The 20,448-nt window shown below is 42.6% G+C and overlaps 1 protein-coding gene across 1 annotated transcript in view; it reads right to left on the bottom strand.

Annotated features, from left to right (window-relative positions):
* The window catches only part of LOC126445064 (sodium/potassium-transporting ATPase subunit alpha-2-like), a 161,707-nt gene extending 149,712 nt beyond the window's left edge, over positions 1-11,995 (bottom strand). The window contains exon 1 of the mRNA XM_050090974.1: positions 11,835-11,995. Coding sequence (XP_049946931.1) covers positions 11,835-11,995 — 161 coding nt within the window. The remainder of the gene's footprint in view (positions 1-11,834) is intronic.
* Between the last annotated feature and the right edge of the window lie 8,453 nt (positions 11,996-20,448).

The raw sequence follows: 20,448 nt of genomic DNA on the forward strand, positions 1-20,448 counted from the left end.
GGAGGATAAAATTTGTGATTTGCGACATTGTAAGTTCAAAAATGGTTCAAATGGCTTTAAGCACTATGGGACTTACCATATGAGGCCAGCGGTCCCTTAGAACTACTTAAACCTAACTAATCTAAGGACATCACATACATCCATGCCCGAGGCAGGATTCGAACCTGTGACCGTAGCAGCCGCGTGGTTCCGGACTGCGACATTGTAAGTGAAAGACTCTTAACATACGGTATATACGAGGGCGTGTTGAAAAGTAATGCCTCCGAATTTTTTATGTGAATATTCTTAAAGCTTTTTAAATAAAACAAACTTTATTGACATACTTCTACATCTACATCTACATCTACATCCGTACTCCGCAAGCCACCTGACGGTGTGTGGTGGAGGGGACTTTAAATACCTCTATCGGTTCTCCCTTCTATTCCAGTCTCGTATTGTTCGTGGAAAGAAAGATTGTCGGTATGCCTCTGTGTGGGCTCTAATCTCTCTGATTTTATCCTCATGGTCTCTTCACAATATATACGTAGGAGGGAGCAATATACTGCTTGACTCCTCGGTGAAAGTATGTTCTCGAAACTTCAACAAAAGCCCGTACAGAGCTAGTATGTCTCTCTTGCAGAGTCTTCCACTGGAGTTTATCTATCATCTCCGTAACACTTTCGCGATTACTAAATGATCCTGTAACGAAGCGCGCTGCTCTCCGTTGGATCTTCTCTATCTCTTCTATCAACCCTATGTGGTACGGATCCCACATCGGTGAGCAGTATTCAAGCAGTGGGCGAACAAGTGTGCTGTAACCAACTTCCTTTGTTTTCGGATTGCATTTCCTTACGATTCTTCCAATGAATCTCAGTCTGGCCTCTGCTTTACCGACGATTAATTTTATATTGTCATTCCATTTTAAATCAATCCTATTGCCTACTCCCAGATAATTTATGGAATTAACTGCTTCCAGTTGCTGACCTGCTATATTGTAGCTAAATGATAAAGGATCTTTCTTTCTATGTATTCGTAGCACAGTACACTTGTCTACATTGAGATTCAATTGCCGTTCCCTGCACCATGCGTTAGTTCGTTGTAGATCCTCCTGCATTTCAGTACAATTTTACATTCTTACAACCTCTCGATATACTGCAGCATCATCCGTAAAAAGCCTCAGTGAACTTCCGATGTTATCCACAAGGTCATTTATATATATTGTGAACAGCAGCGGTCCCACGACACTCCCCTGCGGCACACCTGAAGTCACTCTTACTTCGGAAGACTTCTCTCCATTGAGAATGACTTGCTGCGTTCTGTTATCTAGGAACCTTCAATCCAATCACACAGTTGGTCTGATAGTCCATATGCTTTTACTTTTTTCATTAAATGACTGTGGGGAACTGTATCGAACGCCTTGCGGAGGTCAAGAAACACGGCATCTACCTGTGAACCCGTGTCTATGGCCCTCTGAGTCTGGTGGACGAATAGCGCGAGCTGGGTTTCACACGACCGTCTTTTTCGAAACCCGTGCTGATTCCTACAGAGTAGATTTCTAGTCGCCAGAAAAGTCATTATACTCGAACATAATACGTGTTCCAAAATTCTACAACTGATTGACGTTAGAGATATAGGTCTATAGTTCTGCACATCTACATATTTATTTCTCAACATAGTTACACTCGCGACGATCACAGTTGTTCCTAATAAGACACTAGTTTGCTGATACCGTCACTGTAGAATGTCTCGCTTTCTTCAGTGAGCCACAATCTGTCCTCTGCTGCACCAGTTAATCACTATCAAAGTGAAGTCCTCGAACGTGTTATTCAAGTTTTGAAAACAGATGAAAATCTTATGGGGCCAAGTCGAGGCTGTATGGAGTATGGTCGATAACAGTGAAAGACTCCATCACATTCCTAGAAATCCTACAAACCAGAGAATAGAAACGCAATAGCCTAAAATGTATGAATTTTTACTCGTACCCACTCACGGAAATAGAAGGTACTACATCTTGAGGCACTGGTTCCATTCCGAAATAAAAAAAGTATACTTTATTAGGGCATCTGGCAGACCAGCCAAGGATCTCTGTATTGGTCCAGGTATTTCTGGTGTGAACTGCAGTATGGGATCTTGTACGAGGGCATGCTGAAAAGTAATGCCTCGTAATATTTTATGCAAATACTTTCAAAGCTTACCAAATAAAACAAAAATTATTAACAGTCTACATCTTTATCTACATATTTATTCCTCAACATAATCACCCTCCTCCGAACACGTTTTTTCCCAAAGAGAGTTTGTTAATACCGTCACTTTGTTGACGGGTAATTATAATAACTATTATTATTATTATTTAACGATTAACTACCAATGACAAGCCTCAAAGAAAATTATTTTAGGTAGTAGTTCAAGGTTTCCCAAAATGATTGGCATTGTTTACCACAGCTTTATAAAAGCATCAGATTTATTTTCGTCCAGGTACGAGTGCAACTTTGTAAACTTTTTTATTTATTTAAGAAACTGTTATACGGCCGTACATCTAAATTTGTCACCAAAATCGCTTGATGAACCCGAAAGACCGCAGAAGTAGTTTCATTCTCTCACGCAAATGGTTCAACTGCAACCCTTAAGAAATTACACTGTTTTCTTGTTATGACGTCACCAATATAATCCAGCAGTAAGAGTCCCTCAAAAGTCTGGCTGTGATTTTCTTCTGGTTGTAACAGTAAACAGTCTGAGAATGCCCGCATTATCAGCGTTCGTAACGGTTCTTTTACAGCTGAAAATATTCTTATAACGTCATCCCAACTTAATTCACCTCAAATGTGTACTGTGGCCGAAGCATATAGGAATTTAGCTATCCTTTTCGATTACTACACCCCAAACACGGCGCGTGGGAGACAAGAAACTCGTACTCATCAAAGCCCCGTCGTGTTATTCAGGTTTAGGTATTTCGTGCTTACACCGCATCACTTCCGATGGAAGCTGATTTGTTCGTTATGCAAAGCCACAAACGACTGTTTCCAAACTTTAATTAGGTTAACTGTTACCCCGTTTCCAACAATGTCGATACTGAATAGCATTACACTTCCTTCTCCTTAGTTTGAAACTCATTCGGTGCAGTCGCACCGATTCAGGCATCCGTGGCCTCGTGTGTGATAATCACAATGTTAAGGACGTTTGTGTCCCAAAAACATTTCCCAGAATAGCACCTGCAGCTTTACTAGTTTACGCCTATCAGTCCTTCTGATTTAGTGCTTTAATGGAAGTTTTCTCGCTTGTGTTCGCAGTGTCTTTCGTGCAACGTTTCGGACAGATGAAATTCGAATACACAGCTGTAGGCTAGGAAGGAGCACGAATTTCTTTTACTATGGAATGTGTGACTGCTCATCACAATGTACATTCTCTGAAAAAGGCAGCAAATGTAGCAAACCATGAACTAGTTACCTTTTACATGGATGCCGTTCTAAATATGAGGTGAACTGCAACAAAAGGATTGAGTTTAGTAAGTCAATAGACATGCAGATTTTACGGTATATTGATAATTTTTACTTATGGACCGTCTGACAGCAACTGAATAAAACACAATTTTAGTGCCATACGCGTTTCGCCTTTATTTTCTGCAAGGCATCATCAGTGGCCTAGAATATGTAAATATGTTAGCTATTTAATTTACATTTTCGTCACTGTGCCTATAGGCTATAAACATTTCTGGTGGTTGGTATTTCCTATTAAGTAGTAATGAGTTGAACTGTACTTACAGGTTGCGTGGACAATTTCTGTGATCTGTTCGTGTATTCATTTGTGTGTGCGTTTGTGTGTGTGTGTGTGTTTTGGTGTGATATAATTTTTTTAGCTGTGTGTGTGTTATGGCGTTTTTTGTGGGCTGTTTGTGTGTGTGTGTGTGTGTGTGTGTGTGTGTGTGTGTGTGTGTGTGTGTGTGTGTGTCCAGATGGTGTGGGGAAGAGTTTTTTTGTTTTATGTTATCATTTCCTTTATTAAGTGTAGTAGGGAGCCTGTGCTGAGGTGTGTTTGTTCATTTATCACATGTTTGTTTTCTGCTATGGCTTTCTGGATGTGGAAGTTTTCTTGCATTTGTATAAGATGTTTGTCATGGTTGCTTATTCTCATTATTTTCATTTCTTATTCCATGTTTGTAGGATGATGGTTATAGTGTTTTAAATGCTCTGCAAATGTGGAATGCTTTGTTTCATACTTCCAACATCTGATATGTTCTTTGTATCGTGTTTCAAAATTCCTGCATGTCATGCCTATGTATACTGCATCATAGCTTTGACATTTAAGTTTATATATTCCAGATTGTTGGAATTTGTCCTTCTTGGTAGCTGGCTGGCTTAGGTGCGATTGGAGGGTTTGCCCAGGCTTATATGCTATTTTGAATCCCTGTGTCTTCAGGATGTTTGCAACTCTGTATGTTAGTTTATGTGTGTAGGTCATGGTGTACCATCTGGTCCTTTTCTGTGTGGTGTTGTCATGGTGTGTGTTTGTTGAGTGTGTTTGTAAGTTTTCAGCTTGTGAGTTCTATTGTATTCTGAAAATGTTGTGTTTGTTTTGTATTTGTGTTTTTATTTTTGATTGAGCCTGTGTACCACATGTGTGTCATACTCGTTGTTACTAGCTATTTGTATGATTGTACTCATCTCTTGTACATAGTTTTTCTTGCTGAGGGGGATTCTGTTTAATCTATGTAACATTTGTCTTAGTGCTGCAAGTTTCTGGCTGTGGGGGTGGTTGGATGGGGAATGTATTATTATGTCTGTGGCTGTGTGTTTTCTAAAGATGTTAAATGTATGTTTGCCATTTTCATTTTTTATTGTAACGTCAAGAAAATTTATTTGATTATCTTTTTCTTTTTCAAGTGTTAATTTTACGTTCTGATGAGCTTTGTTTATTTCCAAATGGAGTTCATCTATTTTTTCACTTGGCTCGTCTACCAGACAAATAATGTCATCCACGTATCTGTACCAATATATGATTTTGAAACTTTCATTAGAGATTATCTTTTCAAATACCTGATTTTCTAGGTGACTGATGAAAATGTTTGATAGTGTTCCTGATATTGAGGATCCCATGGGCAGTCCATCACTTTGTACATAATATTCTTTCTCAAACTGAAAGTAGTTTTCTTCAGTTGTCAGTCTGAGCATATCTGTTATTTCTTTTATTGCGTCTGTGGTGAGGTTGCTGTGGGATGAGAGATTTTCTTCTATGATTTCTATTGTTTCTGTGATAGTGATGGAGGTATACATATTTTGTATGTCGAATGAAATCAGTGATGCTGTGTGTGGTACCTGTATATTCTGTATGTTTTCTATTAGATTTCCTGTGTTTATCATTGTTCTGTTGTTTTCTACTTTATAGTGTTTTGTAACTAACTTTTGGAGGTGTTTGGCTATGTGGTATGTTCGGGCTTTCTGGAAGTTGATAACAGCTCTCATTGACATTCCGTCTTTATGTACTTTCGGTTGACTGCGGAGTGTTGGAGCTTGTGGGTTTTTCTGTGTTATGTAGTATTTCTGTTTGTCTGTGAGTGTGTGTTCAACGGTTTTCAGTGTTCGTTTCACGTTTGCCTGTAATCGTGTAGTTGGATCTGACTTCAGTTTTTGTATGGCAGTGGTGTTTATATATTCCTTGGTTTTTGTGATGTATTGCTCTTTATCCATGAGTAATGTTACATTTCCCTTGTCTGCTCTTGTTATTAATATGTTATTGTTTGTTAACTTTTGTTTTAACCTTTTCAAAGTGGCTGCTTCTGTTTGGTTGTTCTTATTGTGTGTCTGCTGTGTTTGTTTCATTATGCCTTTTATTTCTTCTTTTACTAGTTATCTTGTCTGTCCTATGTTTATTTCACAATTATTTTGTTGTTCTTCACGTGTAAGGATGTGTTCAGTTTCTACTATGAGATTTTCTATGTATTGATTGTTCACTTTGCAATTCGTGCAGTGTTTCAAACCTTTTCCCAAGAGCATTTTTTCATTTTCATGTAGTTCTGTCTCTGTTACGTTAACTAAACGTGGATCGAATGTGTGTTGGTGTTCATGTGGTTTCACATTTAAAATGTAAATGTATTTTTGCGTCTTTTTTACTTTTAGTTTCATTATCTTCTGTTTATGTTTGTTTTGTAAATATTTCATTGCTGTGTTTGTGTTGTGTTCAGTTTTTCTGCTAGTGCCATGAAAACTGTGGCGTTTCCTACGTTTATTGCCAATTCTAGATGAGTCTCATTGAGCGTCATGTTTAGGTGCTGTTTTTTCGAATAGAGCATCTTAATTTCGTGTAGTAACCAATATCGTTCTGCAAATGATTTCGACTTTTGTGCCACTGTAGAACCGTTTTTAACCTTTACATTAATGTAACAAGGAATTAAATCGTTCTTTTTGCATGTTTTGTTGAATTTTATGTGCTGTATCGTCTTATGGAGTCTCAGATGTATTTTCTTGAACCTGTTGTACATGTTGACAGGGAATGCTTGACATATCTGTATTGACATCTTCAACTTTTGTAGTCCTGTCTTCCTCAATTGCGTGTAATATTAAGGTATACTGATAATTTTACTTATGGTTCGTCTGACAGCAACTGAATAAAACACAATTTTAGTGCTATACGAGTTTCGCCTTTATTTTCTGCAAGGCATCATGAGTGGCCTGCAATATGTGAGTAAGTTAGCTACTTAATTTACATTTTCGTCACTGTGCCTATAGGTTATAAACATTTCTGGTGGTTGGTATTTCCTATTAAGTAGTAATGAGTTGAACTGTACTTACAGGTTGCGTGGACAATTTCTTACATATTACGCTCCTGTTGCTTTTTTGATGTTGTTCTTCTTCTTATGAATGCCAATTTGCGGTTTTTTCTCACATTCCACAGCACTATGAACTGAACGCTTGTTTCAATGCAATGTTTTGGTTTCTGTTGCCGACTGTCAAGTGTTTTTGCCAAAGATCGAATGTTATTGCCAAACAGATGTTTATTCTACATAATGTGTCGTGATACTCCATTAAAGTACTTTCTGCAGTAATGCTACACAGAAACCTTTAATGATAATGTATATTTTGCACCAATCCTTCATGAATGGACGACACAAAAGCTATTACATCTAACGACAACAAATTTATGCCTACAACGAATATTGAAATGATTTTTCGAGAATTCTGAACATTGTTGTTAAGTGTAAAGTTCTCATATTCACATTCATCTAAACCATCATTAGCACGATTTAGTCGTCATCACCATCACTACCACAATGAATTCATTGAACAATGTGCCCTTATTGAGTAGTCGATTTCCGTTCCACATGTTCGTGAACAACTGAATGAGTATACACAGCCCGCATCTCGTGGTCGTGCGGTAGCGTTCTCGCTTCCCACGCCCGGGTTCCCGGGTTCGATTCCCGGCGGAGTCAGGGATTTTCTCTGCCTCGTGATGGCTGGGTGTTGTGTGATGTCCTTAGGTTAGTTAGGTTTAAGTAGTTCTAAGTTCTAGGGGACTGATGACCATAGATGTTAAGTCCCATAGTGCTCAGAGCCATTTGAACCATTTTTGAGTATACACAATTACAACACATTCCTAAAAAAAACTCTGTCTTCAGGACACAAGTGGCCCATCGGAACCATCCGGCAGCCGTGTCATCCTCACCTGAGGATGCGGATAGAAGGGGCGTGTGGTCAGCACACCGATCTCCCGGTCGTTATGATGGTTTTCATTGACCGGAGCCGCTACTATTCGGTCGAGTAGCTCCTCAGTTGGCATCACGAGGCTGAGTGCACTCCGAAAAATTGCAACAGCGCATCACGGCCCGGTTGGTCACCCATCCAAGTGCCCGCCACTCCCGACAGCGCTTAATTTCGGTGATCTGACGGGAACCGGTGTATCCACTGCGGCAAGGCCGTTGCCCCCACAACATATTCCTAAGGCACTTTTTAAATCCACATCTGCATCTATATTCTGCAAACCACTGTGAAATTCGTGGCATTGTACCGATCACTAGGTCTTTCTCCCGCCCCATCCACTACAGATCGCAGGAAGAGTGATGCCTCTGTGAGTGCTGTAATTACTGTCATCCATATGTAAGCGATACGTAGGACATTGTAGTATCTTCCTAGATTCATCACTTAAAGTTGGTTCTAGAAACGTTCCAAGTAGGTTTTCACAACATAGTTGTGCCTATATTCCAAACGTTTGCTAGTTCAGTAGTTCAGTCCCTTCAGCATATCCGTGACTCTCCCACAGGTCAAATAAACCTGTGACCATTCGTTCTGCCCTTCTCCATGTTTGTTCAATAACCCCTGTTAGTCCTGTATGGTACAGGCCCCACACACTGGAGTAATATTTGTATTGGTTGGGGAGAGAGATATATGCAGTAATTGTCGTTAAACCGCGCCAAAAATTGTCTGCCCAGGAACGTGCCCATGCATAGATTTGTGCGTGTTAAGAACGTTGTGGCAGATTTAAAACATGAAATTCATATTAATGTCTTTTAGTTGAGTGTGCAGCCTGGAAATTTACCTTATCGCCCCAATAATGTACAATAATGTCGTCGTATGGCTTCAAATGGCTCTGAGCACTATGGGACTTAACTTCTGAGGTCATCAGTCCCCTAGAACTTAGAACTACTTAAACCTAACTAACCTAAGGACATCACACACATCCATGCCCGAGGCATGATTCGAACCTGCGACCGTAGCGTTCGGGCGGTTCCAGACTGTAGCGCTTAGAACCGCCCGGCCACTCCGACCGGCAATTCCGTCGTGTCTGTTTAAACATGCACTGTGCGTGCTTGATCATTGTCCTGCAAAATGATGGTCAGGACCTGCAGAAAGTGTCATCATTTCTGTCTCTAAGCTGGTGGTAGGTTGTGTTCCAAAAATGAACAGCGTAGAGACAGAAGTGATGACACTTTCTGCATGACCTGACCATTATTTTGCAGGTGCTCAAGCACCTACAATGCAAGCTGTTACTGATTTGTTTGAATGATTGGGCTGCTAAGTGCTATACCACCTACTGCACTCCCCTGACTTAAGCATTCGTGAGTTCAACTCGATTTCTAAACTGACGGAAACACGTCACGGCATTCGCTTCAGAACTGTTACAAATTCGTTGGGCAATAGACCGCACCGCTAGAAATGTCAACACAACTGGCACTGCTAAGAGTATCCTACGACTTCCACATCGCTGGCAACGAGTTATACACAATCCTGGTGACTACTTTGAAGGTCAGTAAAACTTTGAAACACGTATCTATTTTGTACGAGTTGTAAATAAATAGTTGCCACTATTAAAGTTCCAACCCTCGTATTTCTTTAAATACTTTACACGTCAGACGCGTTTCGGCTTATTACCATTGTCCAGAGACGTCTAGCTGGAAAAGACGACCATAATAACTGTGGTGTCACCGCCAGACACCACACTTGCTAGGTGGTAGCCTTTAAATCGGTCGCGGTCCGTTAGTATACGTCGGACCCGCGTGTCGCCACTATCAGTGATTGCAGACCGAGCGCCGCCAAACGGCAGGTCTGGAGAGACTTCCTAGCACTCGCCCCAGTTGTACAGCCGACTTTGCTAGCGATGGTTCACTGACAAATTACGCTCTCATTTGCCGAGACGATAGTTAGCATAGCCTTCAGCTACGTCATTTGCTACGACCTAGCAAGGCGCCATTATCATTTGCCATTTATCTTGTGATGCATGTACCGTCAGACCGATGTTTACCAATTATGGATTAAAGTTAAGTATTCCAGAAGCTACGTACTTTTTTTAATAGACTCAACTCGTTTAACTGTTCCAGACCTCACGCCAGCCTGCGTGAGCTTGAACGCGTGCCTTTCGGCTACCTCATAGTGGCTTGGCTGTCTTGCCAAGTCACAACAATAATGTGGTGTCACCGCCAGACACCACACTTGCTAGGTGGTAGCCTTTAAATCGGCCGCGGTCCATTAGTATACGTCGGACCCGCGTGTCGCCACTGTCAGTGATTGCAGACCGAGCGCCACCACACGGGAGGTCTAGAGAGACGTCCTAGCACTCACCCCAGTTGTACAGCCGACGTTGCTCGGAATGGTACACTGACAAACTACGCTCTCATTTGCCGAGACGATAGTTAGCATAGCCTTCAGCTACGTCAATTGCTACGACCTAGCAAGGCGCCATTACCAGTTTATATTGAGATTGTTATTAATGTATCAACAAGAGCGATGTTCTCCAATTATTGATTAAAGTTAAGTATTACATCAACTACGTACTTTATTTGCTACTATAAATTCCCTTAACTGTTCCAGACCTCACGCCCGTCTGCGTGAGCTTAACGCGTGCCTTTCGGCATCCTCGCATAGTGACTTGGCTGTCTTGCCAAGTCACAACAAATAACATCTGTAGTAAATTTTCTCTGACATGTCTCGGTAAGAATATTACTTTTTGTAGTTACGAAACGTAAAAATACGTTTTTGTTAGTTCCGCTTTCACAGTTCTCTACTGGTGGTCCAGTTGTATTGCCACTACTTTCATCTGATTTAAATCCATTTCTTCCTGTTGGGACTCCTGAAGGAGCATATATACTCTATTCCGCCGACGAATATCGGAGAATTGGTAGAGCGTGTTCATGCTGCTCTTGTTACAGTGGATGCAGCTTTACTGCGAAGGGTCCAGAGCTGTATGATCCGGAGGGTTGCGCAATGTTTGGACATGCAGGGAGGTCGCTTTGACCATCTGTGGTTCTGAGAGCAACGTATTGTGTTGTGAAGGTCATGCAGTCATTAATATGGATATTATCATTGTCACTGGTTGCTAACGTGTGACATCTGGATCCTCATGTTACATGTGTATAAATGTCAAGTAGATGTTGTGCTTTTGTAGTATGCTATCAACTTTCCCATCTCGAAACTGATATTGTTTTTTTAGTTTTTCTGTCCTATGATAGGTCATTTGTTTCAACAGTCTGTTTCTTATTTGTCTAACCACGTATTTGTTATGTTCAGCGTTACAAAATGTTGTAAATTTAGGATACATGTGACCTAAGAAACGGTGTATATTACAGTATGCAATGTCAGAATGAAATTAGTAAATAAAGAAACTGTGCCACAATCCAGGGTCGAACTATCGACCTCCTGCATGCTAACGCACAACCCTGTCCACTGTACCAATTGTACAACAATAGCAATAAACGCTAGTGGAGGTAGTTACCATACATGTGGTTACAGTGTTGCCGGATTGCCACTCTTTAACGTCCTTTTCCTGCCGGATGTATTCGCCGTACGAATGTCGCGGGCATGTGAGGAATCGCGCTGCGAAGTCCGAGAGCTCGAATTTCACTTCACCCTGTATATGGAGTTGAAGTACTGTAAGGGTGCCTCGCTGTTTTGTCGAGTGCCTAGTTAACTTGTTTACCATCTCCCTCTTCCTCAGCTATCCGCCCCGACAGCTGAGTGGACGCCGGCACAGTAGCTCAGCGTATTCGATCAGAGGGCTGCTCGTCCTCTGTAATAAAAAAAACTGAGTAAAGGAATCAACGATAAACCTGAACGTCCCGCAGACCAAACGCAGCGAACAATACCGAAAAAAAAGTGGTCAGCGTGATGGTGTGCCGTCCTACGGGCCGGGTTCGATTCCCGGCTGGATCCGGGATTTTCTCCACACAGGGACTAAGTGTTGTGTTGTCTTCATCATCATTTCGTCCCCATCCGACGCGCAGGTCGCCCAATGTGGCGTCGAATGTAATAAGACCTGCACCAAGACGGCCGGACCTGCCCCGTAAGGGGCCTCCCAGCCAATGACGCCAAACGCTCATTTCTGTTTCTCTTCTTCAGCTGATCACCACCGTGCTGCCCTACGTACTCGCGACTTACTTGTTCTCCTGCGGCGGCCTCTTGAGCTTGTTGGGCCCGTACATGGAGAGCAGCACCGCGGCACGCTCGTCGCTTAGCCCGTTGTCCGGGTCTGTGTGATGCCGCTGGTAGAAGATCCGCAGCGGGATCAGGTGGTCGTCGATGAACACCTCACGGTTCATCTCGATCGATTACTCAGCGCTGCAACACAAATACATTTCCTATTTCTCGAACAATAAACTGAGTCGGGCACAACTCCTCACTACTTACTGCAAGTATATTTTTTATTTTTTAAATGAAAGTGGTCATTGTGAGTGCAGCACTATGAAGGAGTTTCACTGCTCTCTGTACGTCATCAGATATGCTCTAAGATCTGGGAAAATAGCTTGATAAAGTAGACAATAGACAAATCAGATGAAAGGCACCCTTACTCTTCCAGTCAGAAGCACCCAAGATCTCATCTTTACACTTATAATATCTACTCAAAAAGTCGTCTTCCTCGTCGGCGACATCAATAAGGGTTAAACCACCTCTTGTCTCTTCTTTCCTCAGCTATTTAGCTCTTTCCATGTTTTTTTTTTCACCAACCCATCGCCCTTATTTCTTCTATTGTATTATACTTCAGAAATATTAAATGAAACAACAGGTTTACTTTTACCAGTCACCGTTTTATTTATTTCCATGACGCGTTTCAAAGGTTTAAACCTCCATCATCGGGTGGATTTACATTAGTTAGTTTGGCATTTGTGTGTGCGTTGTGTTACGATTTTTAGGAGGAACTTGTGGCACTGCCTCCAGTGGTCACAGGTTCCTTTCGCTGTCGTAACACATCACATGTACGATGTCACATTTGTAAACAAACCTCCAAAAAATCGTAACACAACACACACACAAATGTCATACTAACTAATGTAAATCCACCCGATGATGGAGGTTTAAACCTTTGAAACGCGTAGTGGAAATAAATAAAACGGTGACTGGTAACAGTAAACTCGTTGTTTCATTTAATGCCAATAACAGTCACGGTAAAGCTTAACCTAAAATGTTCTTCAGAAATATCTTTTGTACTGTTTTCATGCTTTGTTATTACACGCTCTTTCAGTTTGTTATCGTGCTGTACTATTCCTTTGTTCACGTTAAACATATTTAATTCTATCCTGATACCACACTCAGTAATCTCATCTGTGCAATTCCTATATTTCTGAAATCTCGTTTAGTAACTGTTAGACGTGTACAACCATACAACGGTATTTGCTATACCATTACTATAGTAACGTACTCATTTTTCCTGCTACTTTTAAAATACCGCTTGACCGATAGATATTGGTATCACTAGTTTTCGACTCACGATATCATTTGATAATTATCCAAGACGAAGCAAATTTTTACAAAGGTTGAGCAAAAAATAAGACCTCGAATGCTATACTTTTTGACTTGGAGTAGACATTTGACAGAGCTGGTAGAGTTGAATTCCTGGGGTTCCTACATGAAAATAGAGTTAGTCATCTTTTATGTAGAGCAATTGCGAACCTTGCGCAAAGTATGGGAATTAAATATGAACAGAAAATCATTAGATGAAAACCGTTCAATAGACCAGCTTGGATGTTGCAAGCAGTTCAAATGGCTCTGAGCACTATGGGACTTAACATCTGAGGTCATCAGTCCCCTAGAACTTAGAACTACTTAAACCTAACTAACCTAAGGATATCACACACATCCATGCCCGAGGCAGCAGTCGAACCTGCGACCGTAGCGGTCGTTAAGGTTCCAGACCGAGGCGCCTAGAACCGCTCGGCCACATCGGCCGGCTGCAGGCAGTCTTGTCATTGTAGCCTACAGCGAAGAAACTCTCCGGCACAATTACAGAGTCTGGGTGAAGAAGTTATGGAAGGATTGCAGTTACCAGAAGCAAAAATCCACCATTATAAGCAAAACGAAAGACAAGACACCGCCATCGAAAGAAGCCACTAGATATGGTTCGTAAATTTAAGTGCTTGTGTTCTGTCATCGGAGCTGATGGTAAGATGAAAGAAGACATCAAGGCCGGCCGCTGTGGCCCAGCGGTTCTAGGCGCTTCAGTCCGGAACCGCGCTTCTGCTACAGTCGCAGGTTCGAATCCTGCCTCGGGCATGGATGTGTGTCACGTCCTTAGGTTAGATAGGTTTAAGTCTAGGGGACTGATGACCTCAGATGTTAAGTCCCATAGTGCGTAGAGCCATTTGGACCATTTTTTGAAGGCATCAGGAAAGAATCACCAAATTAAGCAGTGTATTTTATGAGCGATAAACAGATCTAAGGCTGCTGTCTATCTGTAATTGTATGCCCGACAGACATCTAGCATGGCTGAATGACATTTTGAGAAATAGCTTTTGTGGTTTATCAAATGATATTCGTATGTATCACTGTTTGTCTATAACTGTTATTCCCTAAATTGTCTTGTTATTGTGAAGATTGGTCTCTTATCTGAAGCGTCGGGGTATTGTGTACCTAGCTAGTGAATTAGATGGTGGGTCGATGTGAGAGTCTTCTCATAGAGTTTTTGCAACTTCTTTTTTATGTAAGTGTAGATCGATGGTTCTGCTAAGAACCGACAGGAATAAGGTGCTGTGATATGGAAACGATTAGCTTTTCAGGGCATTCACAGAAGGTTGGCGCCGGTAGCGACACCTATAACGTGCTGACACGAGGAAAGTTTCCAACCGATTTCTCATACACAAACAGCAGTTGACCGGCGTTGCCTGGTGAAACGTTGTTGTGATGCCTCGTGTAAGGAGGAGAAATGCGTACCATCTCGTTTCCGACTTTGATAAAGGTCGGATTGTAGCCGATCGCGATTGCGATTTATCGTATCGCGACGTTGCTCGCATTGGTCGACATCCAATGACTTTTAGCAGAATATGGAACCGGTGGGTTCAGGAGGGTAATACGGAACGCCGTGCTGGATCCCAACGGCCTCGTATCACTAGCAGTCGAGATGTCAGGCATCTCATCCGCATGGCTGTAACGGATCGTGCAGCCCCGTCTCGATCCCTCAGTCAACAGAAGGGGACGTTTGCAAGACAACCACCATCTGCACGAACAGTTCGACGACGTTTGCAGCAGCATGGACTATCAGCTCGGAGACCGTGGCTGTGGTTACCCTTGACGCTGCATCACAGGCAGGAGCGCCTGCGATGGTGTACTCAACGACGAACCTGGGTGCACGAATGGCAAAACGTCATTTTCTCGGATGAATCCAGGTTCTGTTTACAGCATCATGATGGTCGCATCCGTCTTTGGCAAACTTCGCGGTGAACGCACATTGGTAGAGTGTATTCGTCATCGCCATACTGGCGTATCACCCGGCGTGATGGTATGGGGTGCCGTTGGTTACACGTCTCGGTCACCCCTTGTTCGCATTGACGGCACTTTGAACAGTGGACGTTACATTTGTGGTATCGTGTTGGAGCTGCATGGCAGCTGTACCTGTACACGCAATCCAAGCTCTGTTTGACTTAATGTCCAGGTGTATCAAGGCCGTTATTACGGCCAGAGGTGGTTGTTCTTGATACTGATTTCTCACGATCTATGCACCCAAATTGCGTGAAATTGTAATCACATGTCAGTTCTAATATAATATATTTGCCCAATGAATACCCGTTTATCATCTGCATTTCTTCTTGGTGAAGGAATTTTAATGGCCAGTAGTCTAGTTTTAAACCTGACAGGTATTCCCAGTATCAGTGAATATAAGTTCGTCTCAGTCAGTTTCCGAACCAACAGAGCGAAAGAAACTGCATAGATTGGCGGGTGTATCGTGCAATTCCATTTTTTACAGTGGTATACAGGGTGTCCCAACTATATTGTCCACCCAAAATATCTCTGGAACAATAACAGCTATTGGAAAACGACTTTTATCGGTATCAATGTAGGGCTGGGGTCCATGAATGCACGTATTTGGAAACATTCTAAAAGGAAAGCATATGTGTTTTTTAACGCAAACTTATGTTTTTTTAAATGGACCTCCTATATTTTTTCTTCAGCAATCCGTAGCATGTCAAAGCACATACACAATGGCGTTGGTTGCATCGCAATATTCCCATTACATCCCGAGATATTAAGACGCGAAGTTGACGCTTGAAACACCCGACATGCGCTGCTAGCGCATGTCCTGAGGCTCAGGCGTGAACCCCATCCTGCCCGTAATCGCGCAGCAGACCGTATTATTCGTTTCGGACCTCTTGATAAGTATGGAAGTGTGATTACGCATGTCAGTCACATCGCGATTACGGGCAGCATGGAGTTCACGCCTGAGCCTCAGGACGTGCGCTAGCAGCGCATGTCGGGTGTTTCAAGCGTCAACTTCGCGTCTCAATATATCGGGATATAATGGGAATATTGCGATGCAATCAACGCCATTGTGTATGTGCTTTGTCATGCTATGGATTGCTGAAGAAAAAATATAGGAGGTCCATTTAAAAAAACATAAGTTTGCGTTAAAAAACACATATGTTTTCGTTTTAGAATATTTCCAAATATGTACATTCAGGGGCCCCAGCCCTACACTGATACCTGTGAAAGTCGTTTCCAATAGCTGTTATTGTTCCAGAGATATTTTGGGTGGACAAGATAGCTGGGACACCCTGTATAAAGAAAGATGTCTTGAGTGGGCCAAACAATATAGAATCTGGACAGAAGTTGACTGGGATCTTGTACTGTGGTGCCATGAGTCGCTATTTTACCTCAATCAAAATTGCTGCAACACAGCAAGTAATCGTATGGGAACCTGAATTCTTTGAAGCTTTTTAAGCACAGAACCGATCCAATGCAGGCCCGAGCACAGTATCAAAACCAGAATGTAACCAGAAAGAACAGCCAATGCAGCAGTTACCGTGGCACACAATTGAGGCATTACCACACCACATTCGAGCAGAGAATACAGAGTGCAGTCACAGCAGAACGACCTCATCATAACATCATTCTGCCAGCACTGTAAAGTGGCGCAACAGCACGTAAATCATATGCAGCCTGCTGATATGGCACAAATTGCCAAGCTGAAAGGCAAAAAGCCACAAGTGGGACACCGCAGTATGGCGCAAGAACTAACAATCTTAGAAAACGAGGCCAAATTCGCTCATTGCCACTCCTTGATGTCATCAGCACAAGCCAACCAAGATAAATACTGGGACTTCTGAAGCACACAGGCCATTCGACTCTGTTCTGTACTGTAAGCAGTCAGTCGTCACTTGCAGTGATTTGTAAGGAGTCCACATCGAGACTGTTTCATGTGCTCCCAAGTATTCTTCTGGTGACTTCAGCTGCAAGATACCAGCTCGCCTGATGCACTCCACTTCTCTAGAAAGCCTTTGTTGCCACTGATGTGAAGACCTAAACGCCTTCGACCAATATCCCACTGGCGGATCAATTGAGGGTGACCTGCTAGCTGCCTTCCACACACTGACTGTCCACGAGAAGCAGGGCATACAGCTGCCTGGCTAACATCGTCCTACGTGGAGCTGTTGGCCGCTAACCTAGACGAGTAATTACGATGTCTTCGAGAGTGACCCTATAAAGCAGCATGCCACTCTGTCAGCACCCCAGCGGGGCTGATAACGCCTGTGGAAATCCTGGTCAGCAATTGGCATGACGTTGCTCCTTTGAAGGTGCAGTTTCTGAACTCTGGCAGGAAATTAGACGCCGCTGAGCTGAATGAGGCAGCAATTCCCAGCTGCGTCCACCGCTCTACCGCCTTCGATCAACGCCATGGAGAAGTTATTTGGGCTTTTGAATCATAATATAAGCCAGCTCTGTAGCACTGACAGCCTCGGGCGTTTTACCATAACACTGTGAATTACTCGGCATCCTATGCTCATAGAATGCACAGCTTCCTGGGTCTTGAAAAAATTATGCATGACGTTTGGTGCTTTGATGACTCAATGAGACCTTTACCCCACGTTCTGTGGTGGGTGTAATTCATGTTGGAGGTGGTTCAGTGATTTTTCTGGGAGTTTTTCGTTCGACTGGCTACCTAATAACCTGATCTTAGTCCCACACGTCATGGTCTCCTGACCTTCATTGCTTACATATGCCGCCCTCACAATCATATTCCGCATATCAAGACGCTTCATTCGAACCCAAACTCATGAATTCATGTAAACGATATGCAACTAACTAGTAAATCACAAATGCGCACCGAGATTGAAATACTCGAGGCTGGCATACACACATACATTCCAGACACGACGGTCACAGGAGCTTTTAGTTCAGGAGAGGCAGACCGCATGCCAGGAGGCCAGTCCCTTCAGAGGACGAGTCAACTACGTCGGCCAGCGACCGCCCGTGGAGCAGGCAGCATTTGCCCGAGTGAAAGGGAGAATGACCCCATGTTCGGCTTAAAAGCAAATTCCGCTACATTGAGTGGGAGAGCCCAGCCTACGCATTCTTTACAAACATGGCACCCAGTTTCAGAGGTTTTCACACAGAGACAGCAAACGCCAAACGCCGATGCTACAGATTTCCGGATTGGTCGCCTTAAACGAAACGTCATTCTCCCGTTTTAGAAGAGCAATACTGATTGTCAGACGATATTCCTGACGCCTTGAGCTGAAGGAGTAATGGAAGAGGTGTAAAGATATACCCCTTCACGTCTGGCGTGGAGAGGGGCCGTTCCGTTGTCGCTCTTGGAGCGAGAACACGTAACGAGAGAGGAACAAGTCTCTCCTCAGTACTTCACTGGGAGAGCACCTCTGTCGAGAGTCCTTGCGATTAAGCGTTGTTCACTGTGTTGGCCGCCACACTTATTGTGCGGTGTGAAGAGACAGAGTTATAGTTAAACGCCTGCGAGCGAATTTCTGAGTGGCATCGCGGTGGACTGGTTATCTGACTGGTGTACCACGCCAATAGTTAGACCAGGGGCGAATAGGAGTCCTTGACTTCATCAAGGCATAGGGAGAGTTTGATTGGCAAAGGTCAGTCCACATAGAACGAGAATTATCTTATTTGTCAGCAGCGAGCGGCGCAGACAGCAGTCATCGCAGCTTACGGTATTGTGCACTACAGCTCTTGCGTGCCCCATATTTCCTCCACAACAGTACACTTCACAGCATTTCACACGCGACAGCCTCGACCGTACCTAGCAACATTCTAATGGATAATTATTCAAGTTGAGTAGGCGTGGCTCTCAGCCATTCTGCCAAGTCAATAACAATCTTAAACTTTGTATAGAAATTTCATTAGCGAATCCTGTCCTTAAGAAGTAACTTTACATTCCGAAAAGAACCCAGAAATAATTTGTTCAGTTCATAACTAAAAGTGCCATTGTGATTTCTCAGAATTTTTGCAAAATAAATAATAATTTTCGTTAGTTTCATGTTTTTCTTACACTAACTAGCACTACTCCAGTACCCAAGTATCCCACTAGTTACGTAAGAAATTTTGTGAATTTTTGTGCCATTTCCTTAGAGTGGACGAGTCCAGAAGATATTTATTGCAGGAAGTTTTTCAGGCATTTCTCTTTAGAACGTTAGGAGCGTTTGTCTGACTTCTGTAGTAGTGTAGGGGTGGAAATTGCATCTTGCAGGAGCCACAGGGTAAAGGGTACATCTCAGATTAATCCATTGCGAAGAATGGCAGAATAGCACCCACACACTCACACAGCAAATGTCTGGAATTATATGGAACATCCGATGAAGCTTACCATTCAACATCTCAGTAGTTTATTAGCTCTATGAGAGCTGATTATCAGTATGTGGCTGATACACTAAACCATTACTGAGGCTACAGCTGGTGTAAAGCGGTATTCTGATGATCTTTCCTGGGTATGGCTAATTTTGCTCTGGTGTATTTATACATTGCTGGACACAGCACAAATATCATTGATGTACGTTATCCAGTTTTCCTTATGTTTGTACATGTTGAGCAGTAATGTGACATCCTTATCTGTGTAAATTTTCTGTGCGTTATTTACAGTGGTATAATTATGTTGTCTTCAAATTCATGAAATATAATAATGTGGTGTCATAAAATGCCATCTGTTGGGCGGCTGATCGTCAATAAAAATGCTTCCAATGTTGGTGAAGTTGTACAAAGAGTCATACCTCTTTCAGCAATTAAAAAGTCGGAGGCTTAACTTCAAAATGGGTTCACTATAAATGAAGCACATCCCAAAAGTGCGGCCTTAGGTGGATTGGTAATTAAAAGTGTACTAGAAAGCTGAAGCCCCCCGTACATTAAAAAAAAGTATGGCGCCGCCATTTACACTGCTAATGAACTACGAGAAATCCTCGTGCAGCATAGCCGTCTCATTTACTGAACGCTGACAAAAAGCAATGTGGAAACTGTGAATCAGACATTGGACCACCACTTCACGTGAGAAACGAAACAGTAACCAAACCAGCAGAAGCTCGAGGTCCATTCACCATAAAGGGATCATCGATTTCAATTTCTAGAAAGGAGATGGTCAGGATTTTCTGGAATACAAAGAGGTTCTACTTGCTGATTATTTTGGGGGAAAGTAAACAGCAACTGACGAGCCTTTTGCTCATACAGCTTCCACCTTGATGAAAATGCTGTGCCGTGCTATGTAAGAAAAGGTTATAGGAGACCCTGATGAGCTAAGGTAATAGCTATTTCACTATATTTGTTACTTGCCCCTAAA

The sequence above is a fragment of the Schistocerca serialis genome, chromosome 1 (genome assembly GCF_023864345.2).
Source record: "Schistocerca serialis cubense isolate TAMUIC-IGC-003099 chromosome 1, iqSchSeri2.2, whole genome shotgun sequence".
Taxonomy (NCBI): domain Eukaryota; kingdom Metazoa; phylum Arthropoda; class Insecta; order Orthoptera; family Acrididae; genus Schistocerca; species Schistocerca serialis.